Source organism: Xenopus laevis, chromosome 7S (genome assembly GCF_017654675.1).
Source record: "Xenopus laevis strain J_2021 chromosome 7S, Xenopus_laevis_v10.1, whole genome shotgun sequence".
NCBI lineage: Eukaryota > Metazoa > Chordata > Amphibia > Anura > Pipidae > Xenopus > Xenopus laevis.
The window spans coordinates 18,929,833-18,944,976 of NC_054384.1; the positions used below are offsets into that span (position 1 = coordinate 18,929,833).

The following is a 15,144-nucleotide window of genomic DNA, read 5'->3' on the forward strand; positions in this document are numbered from 1 at the left end:
CTGGAGAGCTGCTGAATGAAAAGCTAAATAACTCAAAAACCGCAAATAATAAAAAAATGAAAACCAATTGAAAATTGTCTCAAAATATCACTCTCTACACCATATTAAAAGTTAACTCATAGGTGAATAATCCCTTTAGGGGGGCACAGTTGTAAATTTCTGTACCTTGGCCCTTAGTGGTCTAGTTATGCCACTAGTGGCATGTGAACTTATATATTTTGGCCAAAGTGTGGTACTAACACCTCATTTTTTGTACTAAGTGCAACATGATGGTACTACTTCGTTACACTGTTTGCTTGGTGACTTGATTTTAATTGCACTACAGATGAATTTAATGCTATTTTCCACAAGAGATTGCTGTATTCCTCAAAAACCACAAGGTTTTGAGGGGGAATAAAACAGATAAAATATATATAGTGCAGTATTTCAAAATAAATTATGATATTTTTAGTGAACTTGCTATGTTCGAATATAACTGCATGTGAGTAAAAAATCATGCACCACCATCAGGAGTTAATATTTAACCAGTGTAAAAGTTTGTAACTTAAGTGGTGCTAGAGATATTTCGGCTATAGTCCTTATTTCTATATCCATGTTTTGACACCCGTGATGTTTAGAGTTATAGTTTCACAGAAGCCCACACTCCGATCCTAGTGTGTCTGGCAGGTGTTTATACTTACAAGAAGTAAGTTGATACAGGCATATGTAATTTGAGCATCTCAGTCCGCTTTCATTCTTCTTAAAAAAGCATTCCTCCAATAAAATTGCTTTAAAACCAATGTAGCATTCCGGTCTATTGTTCCGAGTCCTTTGCGTAACTGAACCGTCCGATGCGTTCACCTTAGTCCAGTGTAGTTTCCTCGGGTTCACCAGGCTGCCGCTTCCACACTCTCGTCCTATCACTGAAGCGTTTCGCCGAATGGATTCATCCAAATGAGCTCTTTGGATGAAGCCATTCGGCGAAACGTGTCAGAACAGATGGTCAACTCCAGAGTGTAGGTTAGACCGAGCACTGGCAATTTCTTTTTGTGTTTTATGCTTAAATTGTAGCCAAATATTACTTCTAGCTGCCATTCAGCCCTTAAGGGCTCTTACAGACGAGCGTTTGAAGCTGCGCTCCCCTGCATTCCGTTTTTATGCGTTCAGCCGCAGGGGAGCGCAGGAGTAGACACATTCAGTTTTTTCAATGGGGCTGTACTCACAAAGGCGCATGTAGGCACCGAACTCAGGTTGAGACGCAACATGCTGCATTTTTCCTGCGTTCGTGAATGCGTCTACTCCTGTGCTGCGGCTGAAAGCATAACAACGGAACGCAGGGGAGCGCACCTTCAAACGCTAGTCTGTAAGAGCCCTAAAACAAGGGATTTTTACAGGTGTATGTTAAAAGCTCCCTGCTTTCTCACTAAGCTCCTGAGTTGCTGGAGATTTGCTGTTTAGTCAATCGGACAGGTTAGAAGATTTTTGCTAATGATAATATATCTGCATGTATTGCCTTTCTGACAATATCAGTGGGTTACTGTCACTACTATTTGTTGGGCAAATTGCTGTCTGTCAATTCATGACCAGAACATTGTTCTGGGCCTAGGGCAGCAGAATTTTAAGGGGCGGAATGCTGCCCAACCACATCCACATTGGTTCAGAAACACTGGGGATGCACAGGAGATACAATCGTTTTTAAACTTTCCTGTGCACCAATTCCCATTGCTCCTGTCCAGGGGATGAAAATTTGTGCGAATAAAGGGGAGGGAATGGGGTGACAAATGGCAGCGGGCCACAGGCACCCGCTATGTAAATCCAGCCCTGGATGGAGATATTCTGCAGTATCTTTCTCCGGGTACTAAAGAAGGGATCTTTAACTTTCTCCTTAAAACTTTCCCTTGTGTTTGATGCATCTTTTACATTGTTGCCATTTTGTAGATTTTAGTGAAAATCTTCACTAAAGTCCACCAAAAGATGTTAGCTCTGGACACTGGGGGTCAGGTTTTAAGAAAGTGACCCCACTTTCACCTTCGTTAGACTTAGATACATTCTTTACTCCATGGAAAAGATCCATTTGGTGTCACTTTTACTTTCAGAAGGTTCAATGTAAAGAGCCTCAGTAATGAAGAGATTTTGCCCAAGTATCTGTATCATTTTACAAAAGGAGAAACAACGATCCAAAGAGTAGAGGTTGCCTTCGATGTGAAGAAAGAAGATATTTATTAATGAAAATACTGACACCATCAATGGGCCACATGAGCGACCCACCAGCAGAGTAATGTCCAGACTTCTAACAATAGACATCAAACAGAGAGTGTTTCTGGAGAGGACAAGTTATGATACCAATGAGAGAAGCAATAAATGTAGCAGAAAGCAACACAGAGTTAAACAGGTAATATATATACGTAAGGCCTCTGGGACAGTTCCTGGTGATTTTGCAAGAACACCAAAGGAAATCATGACACCAAATGTGGCTGATATGGCAAATGCTTCTACGATCAGACCAACAAAGGCCCCGTGGATATAAAATGCTCTTGTGTAATGTCCTGAAATCTTCATGGAGCAAGGTTTTTTTTCCCCGTATTCTTCCAAATAACATAGAGCATAGAAAAAAAATCTGGCACAGGTCACTCTACCATAGTAATGAAATTACCAGGAACTTAAGTTGGACAAATAAAGCCTGACTGATTCCTTACCTGTTGTCCCTGTATATAGACCTTAGTGTAAAATGTGATAAAGAATAATATGATAAATTTTCTGTGCTTTCATATCAACTAATCCATTCACCACCTCCGTCATATTTGCAACAAAAACCCAGTCCACTTTCACTGTCATAACAGACCCACTCTCTAATACAGTATATGAGCTATGAGAAGGATGTGGCACTAGAAGAGGTTTCTGTTACCCTCTATTGCTAAATGGGTTACACTGACTTTTGTGTTCAATATCAGCATTTATTTTAATCAGGGCCCCCAACATGGAAATGTATTGTGTAGGGAGTCTTAAAGGAACAGTAACATCAAAAAATTAAAGTGTTTTTAAGTAATGAATAAAAATGTAGTTTTTCCCTGCACTGGGGTGTTTGCTTCAGAAAGACTATTGTGTTTATATAACAAGCTGCTGTGTAGCTATGGGGGCAGCCATTCAATCACAAGACAAATATTAGATAACAGATAAGCTCTGTAGAATCCCATTGTATACTGATGACAGCCTATGTCAGTGCTGTTGCTGTTGTTACTGCTCTGGGACTTAAATCACTCATTAAGCAAATTATCAGTATAGGAAGCATCACTGATCATCAATGTATGAAGGTGATATTTATGGAAATAACAATATGAATTTGAGGTGAATGCCACAAAACTGAGGTTATAGCAATAGCCACAATTTAATTTTTGAAACGGTGTAGCTTATTCTTACTTGCAGATTCCAAATTTTATGTACACATTTGTCCTGGGTGTTCAGTATTTTTTTTTTTTTGCTTTTATGTGAATTGAATTCAGCCTGCATTGTCTGGAAATATTGCACCTTGAATTTATTCATTAATTTATATATTAAAACCACTTGAGGGACCTAGCACTCAACATTATAAAGAAAGATATATATATATATATATATATATATATATATATAGTATATCCTGGACAGCACAAATTCCCATATAGCTACCACGTAGCTGCCCATGTGCAAGTTAATTATGTATAAGGAAAAGTATAAAAGAAAAAACAGCACCAAGGGTCTTAACAAAAATGGGGACTGAAACGTCGGTTGTGCATACTTTATCATAACACAAGACAAATAGCAGATAACAGATAAGCTCTGTAGAATCCCATTATATACTACAGGGCTTATCTGTTATCAGCTGTGTATCCTGTGCCGTATCTACTTTTTCAGCTTGAATGGCTGCCCCCACAGCTACGCAGCAACTTGTTTATATAAACTATAGTTGAGTTGCTGAAGCAAACAAACCAGTTTTACCAGTGCAGGGCAATATTGCTTATATTTTAATTCATTTAATACACTTTCATCTGTTAGTGTTACTGTTCCCCTTAACCTTTTTTCTTGGAATAGGTATGAGCTAAGAAGTGGGTTAAAATGAATTATACACTTTGATCTATTGCAAGAATAGTAATTGTAGGAGTTTCGCCAGGACTAGTACTGGCAGAAACAGGGTTGGACTGGGCTGGGGGTTGAAACCCAGTGGGCCCCAGCGACCCCAACCTGCACTCACCTACAGCCCGCGCTGCTCCTTGATCACTTCCCCAGAGCCCGATCGCTGCCGGAAATACATCACAGGTGCACGAGGGGGCCTGGAAGGTGGGTTGTGACTGGGGTGGGGGACCTCAGAGGTGGGGGGGCCTTGAGGTGAAGGCAGGGGAGTCCTGTGGTGGAAGCCCCAGTGCACATTGGAAAGACAAAAAAAGTTTATTGTCTGTGGGAAACATTGAGCTATTACTACTAAAGCCATTCCCCTGTAATATAAGCAAAACTTTCAGCTTGTACTTGGCTCACTGCAGCCATAATGAAGTTTATTTATACAAATATAAAATACCAAAATACCAAAGCCAAAGCAGTGTTTAGCCCATGGCCCTCTAAACTACCTATATTCTTCTCATGGGAGGTTATATTATCATAATCATTTCCCATTCTCAGTCAGATGACCAATGGAATTCTAAATGGATAAACTGTGTAGCCAATTATAGCAACAAGCTTCACTTAAAAGGTTGTTTTTGTTTGCAGAACTAGTGCTGTTATATTTTGGCAGTGGTTGACTCAGTAATTCAATGCTATTGTTGTGAATTATACAAACAACAGCGGTGATGCTTCCATAACAACAGGGGGAGAGCAGTAATTTAATAAGTGGAAATAATTTACATGACACCATATAGAATGTCAATAGGTCTTATGAAGGACAATGGACTACAAGTGAACAATCTCAGTGACAGTCAACAAAACATCAACTAACTGGCATCTCCATAAGTTCTGATGCTTTTTTATTTCCCTTCTTTTCCATCAGCCAGCTGGGGACAGCCTATGTCAGTGCTGTTTCTGTTGTTACTGCTCTGGGACTTAAATCACTCATTAAGCAAATTATCAGTATAGGAAGCATCACTGATCATCAATGTAGGAAGGTGATATTTATGGGTAATAACAATATGAATTTGAGGCGAATACCACAAAACTGAGGTTATAATAATAGCCACGATTTGATTTTTGAAAAGGTGTAGCTTATTCTTACTTGCAGATTCCAAATTTTATGTACACATTTGTCCTGGATGTTCAGTATTTTTCTTTTTTTTGCTTTTATGTGAATTGAATTTAGCCTGCATTGTCTGGAAATATTGCACCTTGAATTTATTCATTAATTTATTTGGAAAACCACTCGAGGGACCTAGCACTCAACATAATAAAGAAAGCTATATATATATATATTGTGCATACTTTATCATAATACAAGAGTTTTGTTAAGACCCTTGGTGCTGTTTTTTCTTTTATACTTTTCCATATCTATCTATCTATATATATATATATATATATATATATATATATATATATATATATATATAAAAAGATGCTTGGGTGTCCGCACTCTTTCTTTGTCGCAGGCGAGGTGCACGATCAATTTTTATTTGTAACACAGCATTGTCCAACGTTTCGGTCCCACCTGGGGACCTTTATCAAGGACAATGCTGTGTTACAAATAAAACACTTTAATTCACCTTTATTAGAGTGTGCTGATCCATGCATCGATTATATATATATATTTTTTATATATATAAAAGTACCAGTATGAATAGCCCCAAACATCACGGATACCCTATGGATTTTAATGCAGGTCAACAGGCTGATGTTACTATTAGGGCAGAAAGATGACAGATAAAGGAAGGCTGGTATTTTTGTAGAATTTACATGATTTTGGGTGGCCACCTTGAGGTTGTTGGGGATTATGGGCTTTACTGTGTCTTTTTCCCTTCATGATCCAAGATTGGCAATCTGTGGATTCTGGCAAATGCCAAAGGGCTACTGTAAAATAGGCAGTCATAGACAGTCACTACTTATTGGGCTGGTGGGAGGCTGTTTGGGCCTCTGTGTACTTGAAATGTCAGGGCCTATTTTGAATTACAGTAAGGGCCTGCCCCTTTGTGCTCACCTCTCCTGTGCTCAGATGAGACAGGGAAGGGTTTTCTTTTGTAGAGAGCACTGCTGCACTCCAGGAATATGTGTTCTTGTGGCTGGGCTCTGTCCAAGGAGATTTTGAAGGGGCTCAGTATTTATATAAAGTAAGATTGCGCATTGCCCAATGTTGGTGCAACAAGTGAAACAAATTCTGCCAATGAAACAATACGTCACTCACACTCTCATCATTGGTTGAATTAGCACATGTTTATACATGTGAGCAGTAACGCCACGTCAAGGCTTCAACCTTGTTACCGGCACGCCGGGTGTAACGCCTCACACAACAGGACAAACGTGACAAACAAAGACAACAAACGAGGCTTTTACTGCACGTGTCTATGTCCCACCCTTTGCTCAATTAACATCAAAACTTAAAGGACAAGGTAAAAACCCCATCTTACTTCAGATGGGAAAAAACCCTTGACCTGGATTTCTACACAACTATGAGAACTACAGAACTATATACATAACTAACAGGGTATGGCTTCCATAGACATGATGTGCAGGAAGACAAAGCAGGCTGTGATCTTAGACTCTGCTTTGCCTTCATGTTACACCCTTATCCTTTCATATCTCACGTTCACTCACACATTCACTCACATAAACATACCCACCTGATACTTACGTGTGATGTGCCAGATGAGTGACTGCCCCTCATAATTCTAGGCCTGATGTTACCCGGCAGTCTCATACCCTGGTAGATAGAATCCCAGGTGAAGGTGGAGCCGATGGTCGACAGAGGAATCGCAAGAGATGATCTGGCCTTTATGCTGCAGCTGGAAAACTCTTGAAGCCCACAATCATGTCCACTGTGCCTTGATGTTTTATACCTGCACTATATGGAATAGCCTGCTTTGTTATTGGCTGGATTACACACCTATTTGTACTTACGTCAGCCAGGTGGAACTTTGAAAAGAGAAGCCGGGAACATTCATACTGTCCTCTGGTGTTGCCTCAGGCTTCTGGGGCTCGAGGAATGACAGCTTCCCCTTATATGGCTGGAATAGGTCAGGTGATGGCTGCATTAAAAGGGGAAAATCATTTTAATCAACATGACGAAAAATATATTTTATGAACAAGAGAATGATCGTTGTATTTGCCATATGAAGTATTTTGCTTCTGTAAATATAACAGTTTGTGTTTCAGTTTGCCATGTATTTCACATCACTGTAGAATAAAGATGACAATGGCAAATATGCAACAGTTCTAGAAGTGCTATATTTGCCTTTGCAGAGACTTTTTCCATAGATGCCGATGGTACAACACCCCTAGTGTCATTAATATTCAGAACTTTTTCTTTTGTATGGAAAACTCGGCTCTCATCTCAGTGCAGGGCTGATTTATTAGAGATGAAACTGAGGAATCCAGAAGGTTCAGTAATTTTAATCATCTCATTATCTGTACCCATAGAGCATCCCTTGTGACTTTTGTGTATAGGTTTTATTATGGCTGTGTGAGTATGGGGAAAATCCACTGCTTTCTGATTCACATATTTCACTAGTCAATGTTATTCACCCAGGGCTCTGATTTCTAAATAATGTACTTACTGTTCTAGGCTCGAAGGGGGGTTGTAATCCTTTCTCTTCCAGCAGCACCCAATCGATGGATTTGTAGAATGGGTGACATCTGATGTTTCCTCGAACACCAAGGCGTTTCTTTGGCTTCCTTTTAAGTAGCTAAAGAATCAAAGGACAATTATTTGAATCCCAGCACCTGAGCAGAAATGGAGCAGAAATATATTTTTGAATGAGGCAATATGTCTATCCTTCTGTTGCACTCACCTGTCTCAGAAGATGTTTCATATCTTCATCCAGCCAGTCAGGTATATCGGGTTTATGGACTTTGATGCAATGAGCAAGCTCCTTGGTGTCACTGCCAGTGTATGGTGTGAAGCAAGTGGCCATTTCACAGATGGTGACGCCAAATGACCACCAGTCTACTGCTGCATTATATGCCTTTCTCTTTAAAATCTTAAAAAAACAAAAATCATTTAACATTTTGCAAAATGGCACCTGTTAAGTAAGTCTACAGGGATAATATTGGCAACAGAATGTAAAGGATTCAGGTTTCTCTAGTGTGGATCAGAACTGTCACATTTGCCAGAGCCCAGTAAGTGCTGGATGGGATAGGGTAATAGAAACTGTGCCAACAAATATGGATGATTCCTGGCAATATGTGAGTGGCACTAAAGCTCTATGTAAAGCTGAGCAAGTAATACAAATGGTTGTCATGTAAGTAAAGAAATTTGATGCAGTTAAGCTGATTCTCTGCATTGGTCTATTCTGATGTGCTGGTTAGCATGGCTATTTCATATGTCTGTCATAAAAATAACCTGTGAAAGTGAAGGCTAACCTGCAGGTATATTGTGAAGACAAAAAAAGTCCCCTTGAGATCAAGAAGGTGCAACTTCTGTGCAATGAACTGCACCAGAGGAAGGATCTATGAGGTCTGAAACATGTAGTGCGATGCACCTCTAAATAAACTACTCAGAAGCTACACCTGCTTGCTCTCCAGTGAATTTTGTATATCTTCATGTTATATGGTTAAATGGACCTGGCGAACCCAAACTGCTATGTTTGAGCACCTAAAGGACTTTACAATTCAGTGGCAACAGCTTATTATTTCTTGCAGATATCCCTCATAGATACAAAATAAATGCCCATATAAATATGATTATGGCTGTTAACTGCATGGAAAGTAAAATACACTGTGTGGTTCATTAGGAACCCTGAGTGAATTCAATTGTAACTTCCCCCCCCCCAAACTGGTGCTCCTATTCCTAAAAAATTGTATCAGTTTGGGGATCTTTCCTCACTCCCATTTTCTTTCCTCACTCCCATTTTCTACAGGTATAGGATCCCTTATCCGGAAACCCAGTATCCAGAAAGCTCTCCCATAGATTCCATTTTAGCCAAATAATCCAAATTTTTAAAAATGATTTCCTTTTTCTCTTTATTAATAAAACCGTAGCTTGTACTTGATCCCAACTAAGATATAATTAATCCTTATTGGAAGCAAAACCAGCCTATTGGGTTTATTTAATGTTTAAATTATTTCTAGTAGAATTAAGGCATGAAGACCCAAATTACGGAAAGATCCATCATCTGGAAAACCCCAGGTCCCGAGCATTCTGGATAACAGGTCCCATACCTGTACTTCCCAAGCTTCTCTTGCACAGTTTGGTAAAATCAGAAAATGTCTATGAGTTTGAAGAAGCCACAAGGGAGCATTAGGAAATATAGGTAACATGGAAGCCTGGCTCTTATAAAGAATAATCCCTGCAATTTCTTCCACACTGGAACATTGGGTCTAGAAAAAAAAGTTAGCAATTTATTGGGGGACGTCTAACCCCCTCTTTATTTGAAAGGCATCAACTAGAATGTGTATTCTGTTCTGTTGCCCTCCTATACTTCTTGCTTTTATTCTAAATAATCTGTAATTGCATATCTCACCTCCGGGGCCATGTATTCTATGGTTCCGGCCCAGCCAGTTGTTAGGTTGGCATTAAAGAGGCTCTGCTTTGCCAGGCCGAAGTCACATATTTTAACGTGTCCTTGATGGTCCAATAGAACGTTCGGGGGTTTGATGTCTCTGTAATATAAAGATAAATGGCATTACAAAAATGATGAAGACTGCTGATTTACAGAGCTACCTGTGTGCGGCCTCTGCTGTAATGTTACAGAAATGAAGAAATCTATACTCACAGATGGATAATCCCGAGGGCATGAAGGTATTGTAGGCCGCAAATCATCTCCGCAGAATGGAACCTTTAAGACAGGGAAATAATGGTTAACTCCATGAATATTTTTATGTAATACATTTGCATACCTCCCAACATTTTGGGTAAAAAGAGGAACAAAAAATTTTTTCCGCACGTAGCGCAGCAATTTTTTGACCACACCCCTTTCTGTGGCAACACCCCCTAATTACCATGTTTGTTTTACAAAATTTGGCAGGTTATGAAAGTTTGAAAATATTTCTCCTTATCTAAACTGTGTTTTTGTGTCTCAAAATTGTTACAAAGTATCTTATTTGCACCTGTTGGCTGTTCTGGGCTCTCTGCTAAAAGACAATTAAGTGAGAAACTTTGTTTCTTTTTCTGGCTGTTCAGTGCAGAGAAAAGAGGGACTTTCCAGTACAAATGAGGGACTGCGGGTTGAGCTGTCAAAAGAGGGACTGTCCCTCGGTAAAAGGGACAGTTGGGAGGTATGCATTTGCTTAAATTTAAAAACAAAGCTATTCATATATAGATATTGTACTGGTGCCGTGTAATACTTACAGTACTCTGTCCATTTTCATCCGGCCGTATCGCCTCAGCTCATACTCAAGGCTTCCCCCACTCAGGTACTCCATTACATAGAAGGCATGCCGCTGGTTACACAGATAAATGGAAAGAGTGAAAGAAATAAATGACATTTAAAATGGCAAAGGATATTATTCATTTTATAAATGGCATTAATGTAAAGCCAAATAGGAACAAGATGAAACAAGAAATCCTCTATTTTATTGGTAATAAGTACCCAATCTTGTACATATATTGGAAAAAAAAAAAAAAAAAAATATATATATATATTATAAATATATGGCACTAGTTCATTAATATTGTGGGTAGTTGGTGGGTATCCTGCATGTTGTTATAAATCCCTGTAGGCAGAATGCAGTACTGGATATATAAATCCTGCATTAACATGTAAGGGGTGTACAGGGCAAAGAGGCCTTATATAATGTGTAGGAACTGTGCTGTATATTCAGTTTGGTTGTTATAGGCTTCATGTTATTTGTAATGGTTATAATATATATAATATATGCAACATTATGTAAGGGGATAAGATGTATAACTAGAGCTATCATCTAGGGGATATAGAGGAACAGTATTACAAACTAAATGGCAATATGGAGTCAATGTTGTACCTGGGTTTGAAAAGCGGCATAGCCTTGGCAAAGAAATGGGCTGTGTCTGGTGAAGTTCAGCACTTGAGACTCTGAGAGAAGGCTGATGTAATTGGTCTTCTCTGTTTTCCTGATGGATTTAACAGCCACATATGGCCTCCGGTCTCCTAACGAAGCCAGCATAACCTGAGAAAGGCAAGAAAAGAGTTAATATAACTGTGTATTTATTGTACATACACAATTGGCTCACGCCGGACCCTGAGAATCCACTCACGGCACTGCATGCCACTATGAAGTAGGGATTCACCGAATAAACTATTTTGGATTCAGCCGAACCCCCGAATCCTTAGTGAAAGATTCGGCATTTGCATATGCAAATTAGGATTCGGTTCGGCCGGGCAGAAGGATTCGGCTGAATCCGAATCCTGCTGAAAAAGGCTGAATCCTGGCCGAATCCCGAACCAAATCCTGGATTTGGTGCATCCCTACTATGAAGTGTTGAGGAACGCGCCCTATAGGAAAAATAGAGATACCCCTGAACTGCCACCCGTATTGTCGACTCCACAGAAAATATGGACGCTTGCTATTAGAACAGTATCCAAATCAAACCCCCAACCTTCGCCAAATGTACCACTTTGGAGAAATTCTAATTTTACAAATTTTATGCAAATACTTGATTTTCATTACTGGCCCAAAGTGGGAGTGCGCCATTTGAATGATTTAGTATTGGAAGGCACCTTTCCCATCCTGGCCCAACTAAGAGCACATTTAAATCAACCCAATATACAAATATTGAGGTATCTCCAAATATGCCATACATTTACCTCCCAGTTTGGTTGCCTGACACGTAACACAATGACCTCATCCTACGAAAGTAGATTATGGGACCCAGACCCAAGCAAGCTAATTACTGTAATATACAAGTCCCTGATTCCTAGCCTGGGGAAACTCTTTGAAAGGGCAAGAAGCAAATGGACTGTGGACATGCCTCATTTAAATGATGAGATGTGGGCAGAGGCAACTACAGGGGGGACTACATGACTACCTAATCTCCACCAAAGATAAGATGGTACAGTACAGAATAATTCACAGGACATATATCACTACATAACTACAAGGGGAGGGAAAGTGGAAACACTCCAGGGAATGTACATTGATTAATAGGATAAATCAGTTGCACTTCCATTGTATTTTTTCTTTGTAGCCTGGAGTGCTTCCACTTTCCCTCCCCTTGTAGTTATGTAGCCTGGAGCAGGCGATGCTCACAGTGGTTTGTAATAGCACCCCCTACCCGCCCCTTCAACTAAAGTGGTCCCATACCTTTTATAATGGGTGTTGGTTTGGGCAATCTCTCCCTTTAAAAGCCGCAGCAGCTAGTGGGAGGATTAAGTCCTCTCATTAAAACCAAACTCAAAGGTCAGAAGAAACTGATCCCAAGGACTGCTTTTATATTATTGAGCAGAGGTAAACAGTTAGGGACCACCGTATGGGGTTTACCTTGACGTGGTATGGTGGCTTACCAATTTTATGATCATAACTTTGTAACTAAAAACCCTTGTCTTTATACACACATGCACTTGCATATATATTGAATTGTTTGAGAGACAGGGGACCAGGGAATGTGCATTGATTAATAGGATAAATAAGTTGCACTTCCATTGTATTTAAACGTATTATATTTTTTTCTGTGTAGCCTGGAGTGCTTTCACTTTCCCTCCCCCTCTTTCACTTGTTACGGGCATGTCCAATGGTATATAAGTACTGGACAGAAGTAGTGAAATACACTAATGAACAAGTCCTATTACCTGGCATTCTTGCCCTGGAGGTATGCTTGCTGGGAGTAATAGAGGACACGGTCCCACTGAATAGTACCCGGACCCTACTAAAACGCTATACTTCTATGCCAAAAAACATGTGGCAATGAAATGAATGAGCCCCCTCTCTCTACAGGTTCAGCAACGGGTCCGACTAATAAATAGTATGTTGCCAGTTATCAAACTAACCTACCTAGCCAGACGGTGCCCCCAAAAGTTTGAGGTTTGGGACCCCTGGCTGGATGTCAACCCAGTGGTAGCTCCCTAAAGCCAACCGTCCAATAACACTAGTTTCCCCTTTAAGTTTCCTCCCATTGACTACTGGTGTATCTCCTACTAAATATTCCTGCTGTGTATAATTCACGATTACAAACATGTAATTTTATTTGTATGGTTATAGCAATGCAAGTTTATGTATGTGCTGTTGTGTTAAGAAAATGTTAAATAAAAACCTTTTGTAAAAAAACAATATTACTGTGTATTTAAAGCACTGAGCTGGAAATATTATTCAGCTTTGTATTTTGATTCTTTTACCCATCATTGGAAATAGTCCCCAGAGTACTCTACCACATTTAGGATTTAAACCCAACAAAAAAGAGCTGCACCCAATGGGAACTAATCACTTACGTTGCCGTATCCTCCTGCTCCCAACATAGAGTAGAAGTTGTAATTGGAGATACTGAGTGGGTTCAGCCTTGAAGGTTGAGCTTCTGCGCTCACAGGCCCAGCTTCTCCTAGAAGGGAAAAGAGATTTTATTTTCAGTTTATGGAAAATTAATAGTTAATATAGCACTCCCATAGTAAATGGTTAAAAGACACATTGTGGCCCAAGTGTGCTGCTACCATGAGACGTGGAAAAAAGCCACGTTTAGCAGTTTAGTACTTATTTTTGTAAATCTAACCTATAGGGTTATGTAGTAAATAGGGCAAAGTTGGTTTAGGTCTCATTACTTATACCAACCAATCAGCAGGAAGCATTTACTGGTCACCTAAATTAAAGCAAATGTCTGATGGGTCCTTGGACATAGGCAAACTTAGTGCTTTTTATTACACTTAGGGAATAAGTGTTAAATTGCACCAGTGTAGTTACCCATAGCAACTAGATATTTCATTTCAAGTTGAAATATATTGTTCCTAGTTGCTTGCCGATTGGTTGCTTTTGGCAAATGACCTTCTACAATTGGTTATTATTATTTTTATCATTAATATTATTAAAAAATATTTATAAAATGCCAAAATATTCTCTAGCGCTGTAAAATAAACAACCCATAACCAATACAAGAGTTAAAGAGGGCCCTGCCCAAAAAGAGCTTGCAATGTGAAAATGTAATTTATGTTAGCACCTTTAATTTTAAATTAAAATAACAATAATTTGAATTTGTGCCCTTAACAGTGATTGCCACAGTAAATTAGGGGCAGCTGGCAATCATGTGACCTACTCCTTTTTTGCAGTTTAGATATTTTGAGAAATGTCTTACCTTTATTGGTCTCCTCCCTTCTCAGTTTTTCCTCCCTGCAGCACTCATCTGGTAGCTGGTCATCCACACTCCTCTTTCTCTTCTTCTTCTGGTTTCCTTCTTCTTTATCGTGGTCTTTTCTTCTTGCCTTCTCCTTTGAGGGCTGGGGGTATGAATCTTTGAAACCAGAAGGTATCCTCTCCTCCCTGCAGCCCTTATCTGGCAGATGTTCCTCCAAACTGCTCTTTCTCTTCTTCTTCAACTCTCCCCCTTGATCTTCTTCATGTTCTCCTCTTCTTTTCTTCTCCTTTGAGGGCCGGGGGTCTAAATTTACGGAAGTAGTGTGTAATCTCTTCATCTTCTCATGTGGAAATCTCTTCTGCTTCTTCTCTCTCCAACGTCTTCACAGCAACTGTCAATCCCCAACGGTTGAGGTCACATGACCTGCATGTGCCACACAGTGACATCATCACCTGGGCACAGGCTGGAAGATACCATTGCAGAGCCAGGTACATATCTCAACCTGGGCACAGGCTGGAAGATACCATTGCAGTACAGAGCTAGGTACATATCTCAATCTGGACACAGGCTGGAAGATACCATTAAGAGACAGGTACATATCTCAACCTGGGCACAGGCTGAAAGATACTATTGCAGTACAGTCAGGTTCATATCTTAACCTGGACAAAGGCTGGAAGATAACATTGCAGTGCAAGACCAGGTACATATCTCAACCTGGGCACAGGTTGGAAGATACCATTGCAGCACCAGGTACATATCTCAACCTGGGCAGAGGCTGGAAGATACAATTGCTGTACAGAGTCAGGTAC

The 15,144-nt window shown here is 39.9% G+C and overlaps 1 protein-coding gene across 1 annotated transcript; it reads right to left on the bottom strand.

The window, feature by feature from the left end:
- Positions 1 to 7,040: 7,040 nt before the first annotated feature.
- LOC108697426 (protein kinase C delta type) lies at positions 7,041 to 14,672 on the bottom strand. The gene is made up of 9 exons (XM_041571252.1): positions 14,336 to 14,672; positions 13,485 to 13,591; positions 11,065 to 11,229; positions 10,433 to 10,524; positions 9,858 to 9,920; positions 9,606 to 9,744; positions 7,935 to 8,123; positions 7,701 to 7,829; positions 7,041 to 7,172 (listed from the first exon to the last, which is right to left on the bottom strand). Exons 1-9 carry the CDS (start codon positions 14,670 to 14,672, stop codon positions 7,041 to 7,043), a joined length of 1,353 nt encoding a protein of 450 aa, XP_041427186.1.
- Positions 14,673 to 15,144: the final 472 nt, after the last annotated feature.

What these genes read in the sequence shown, in the direction of transcription:
- LOC108697426 (XM_041571252.1), bottom strand. Translation starts at nt 14,672, where the DNA reads ATGAAGAGATTACACACTACTTCCGTAAATTTAGACCCCCGGCCCTCA. An exon ending in GAGCAGGAGGATACGGCAAC is followed by an intron (nt 11,230 to 13,484) that starts GTAAGTGATTAG and finishes TGCCTTTCTCAG; the next exon opens with GTTATGCTGGCTTCGTTAGG. An exon ending in ATGCCGCTTTTCAAACCCAG is followed by an intron (nt 10,525 to 11,064) that starts GTACAACATTGA and finishes CTGTGTAACCAG; the next exon opens with CGGCATGCCTTCTATGTAAT.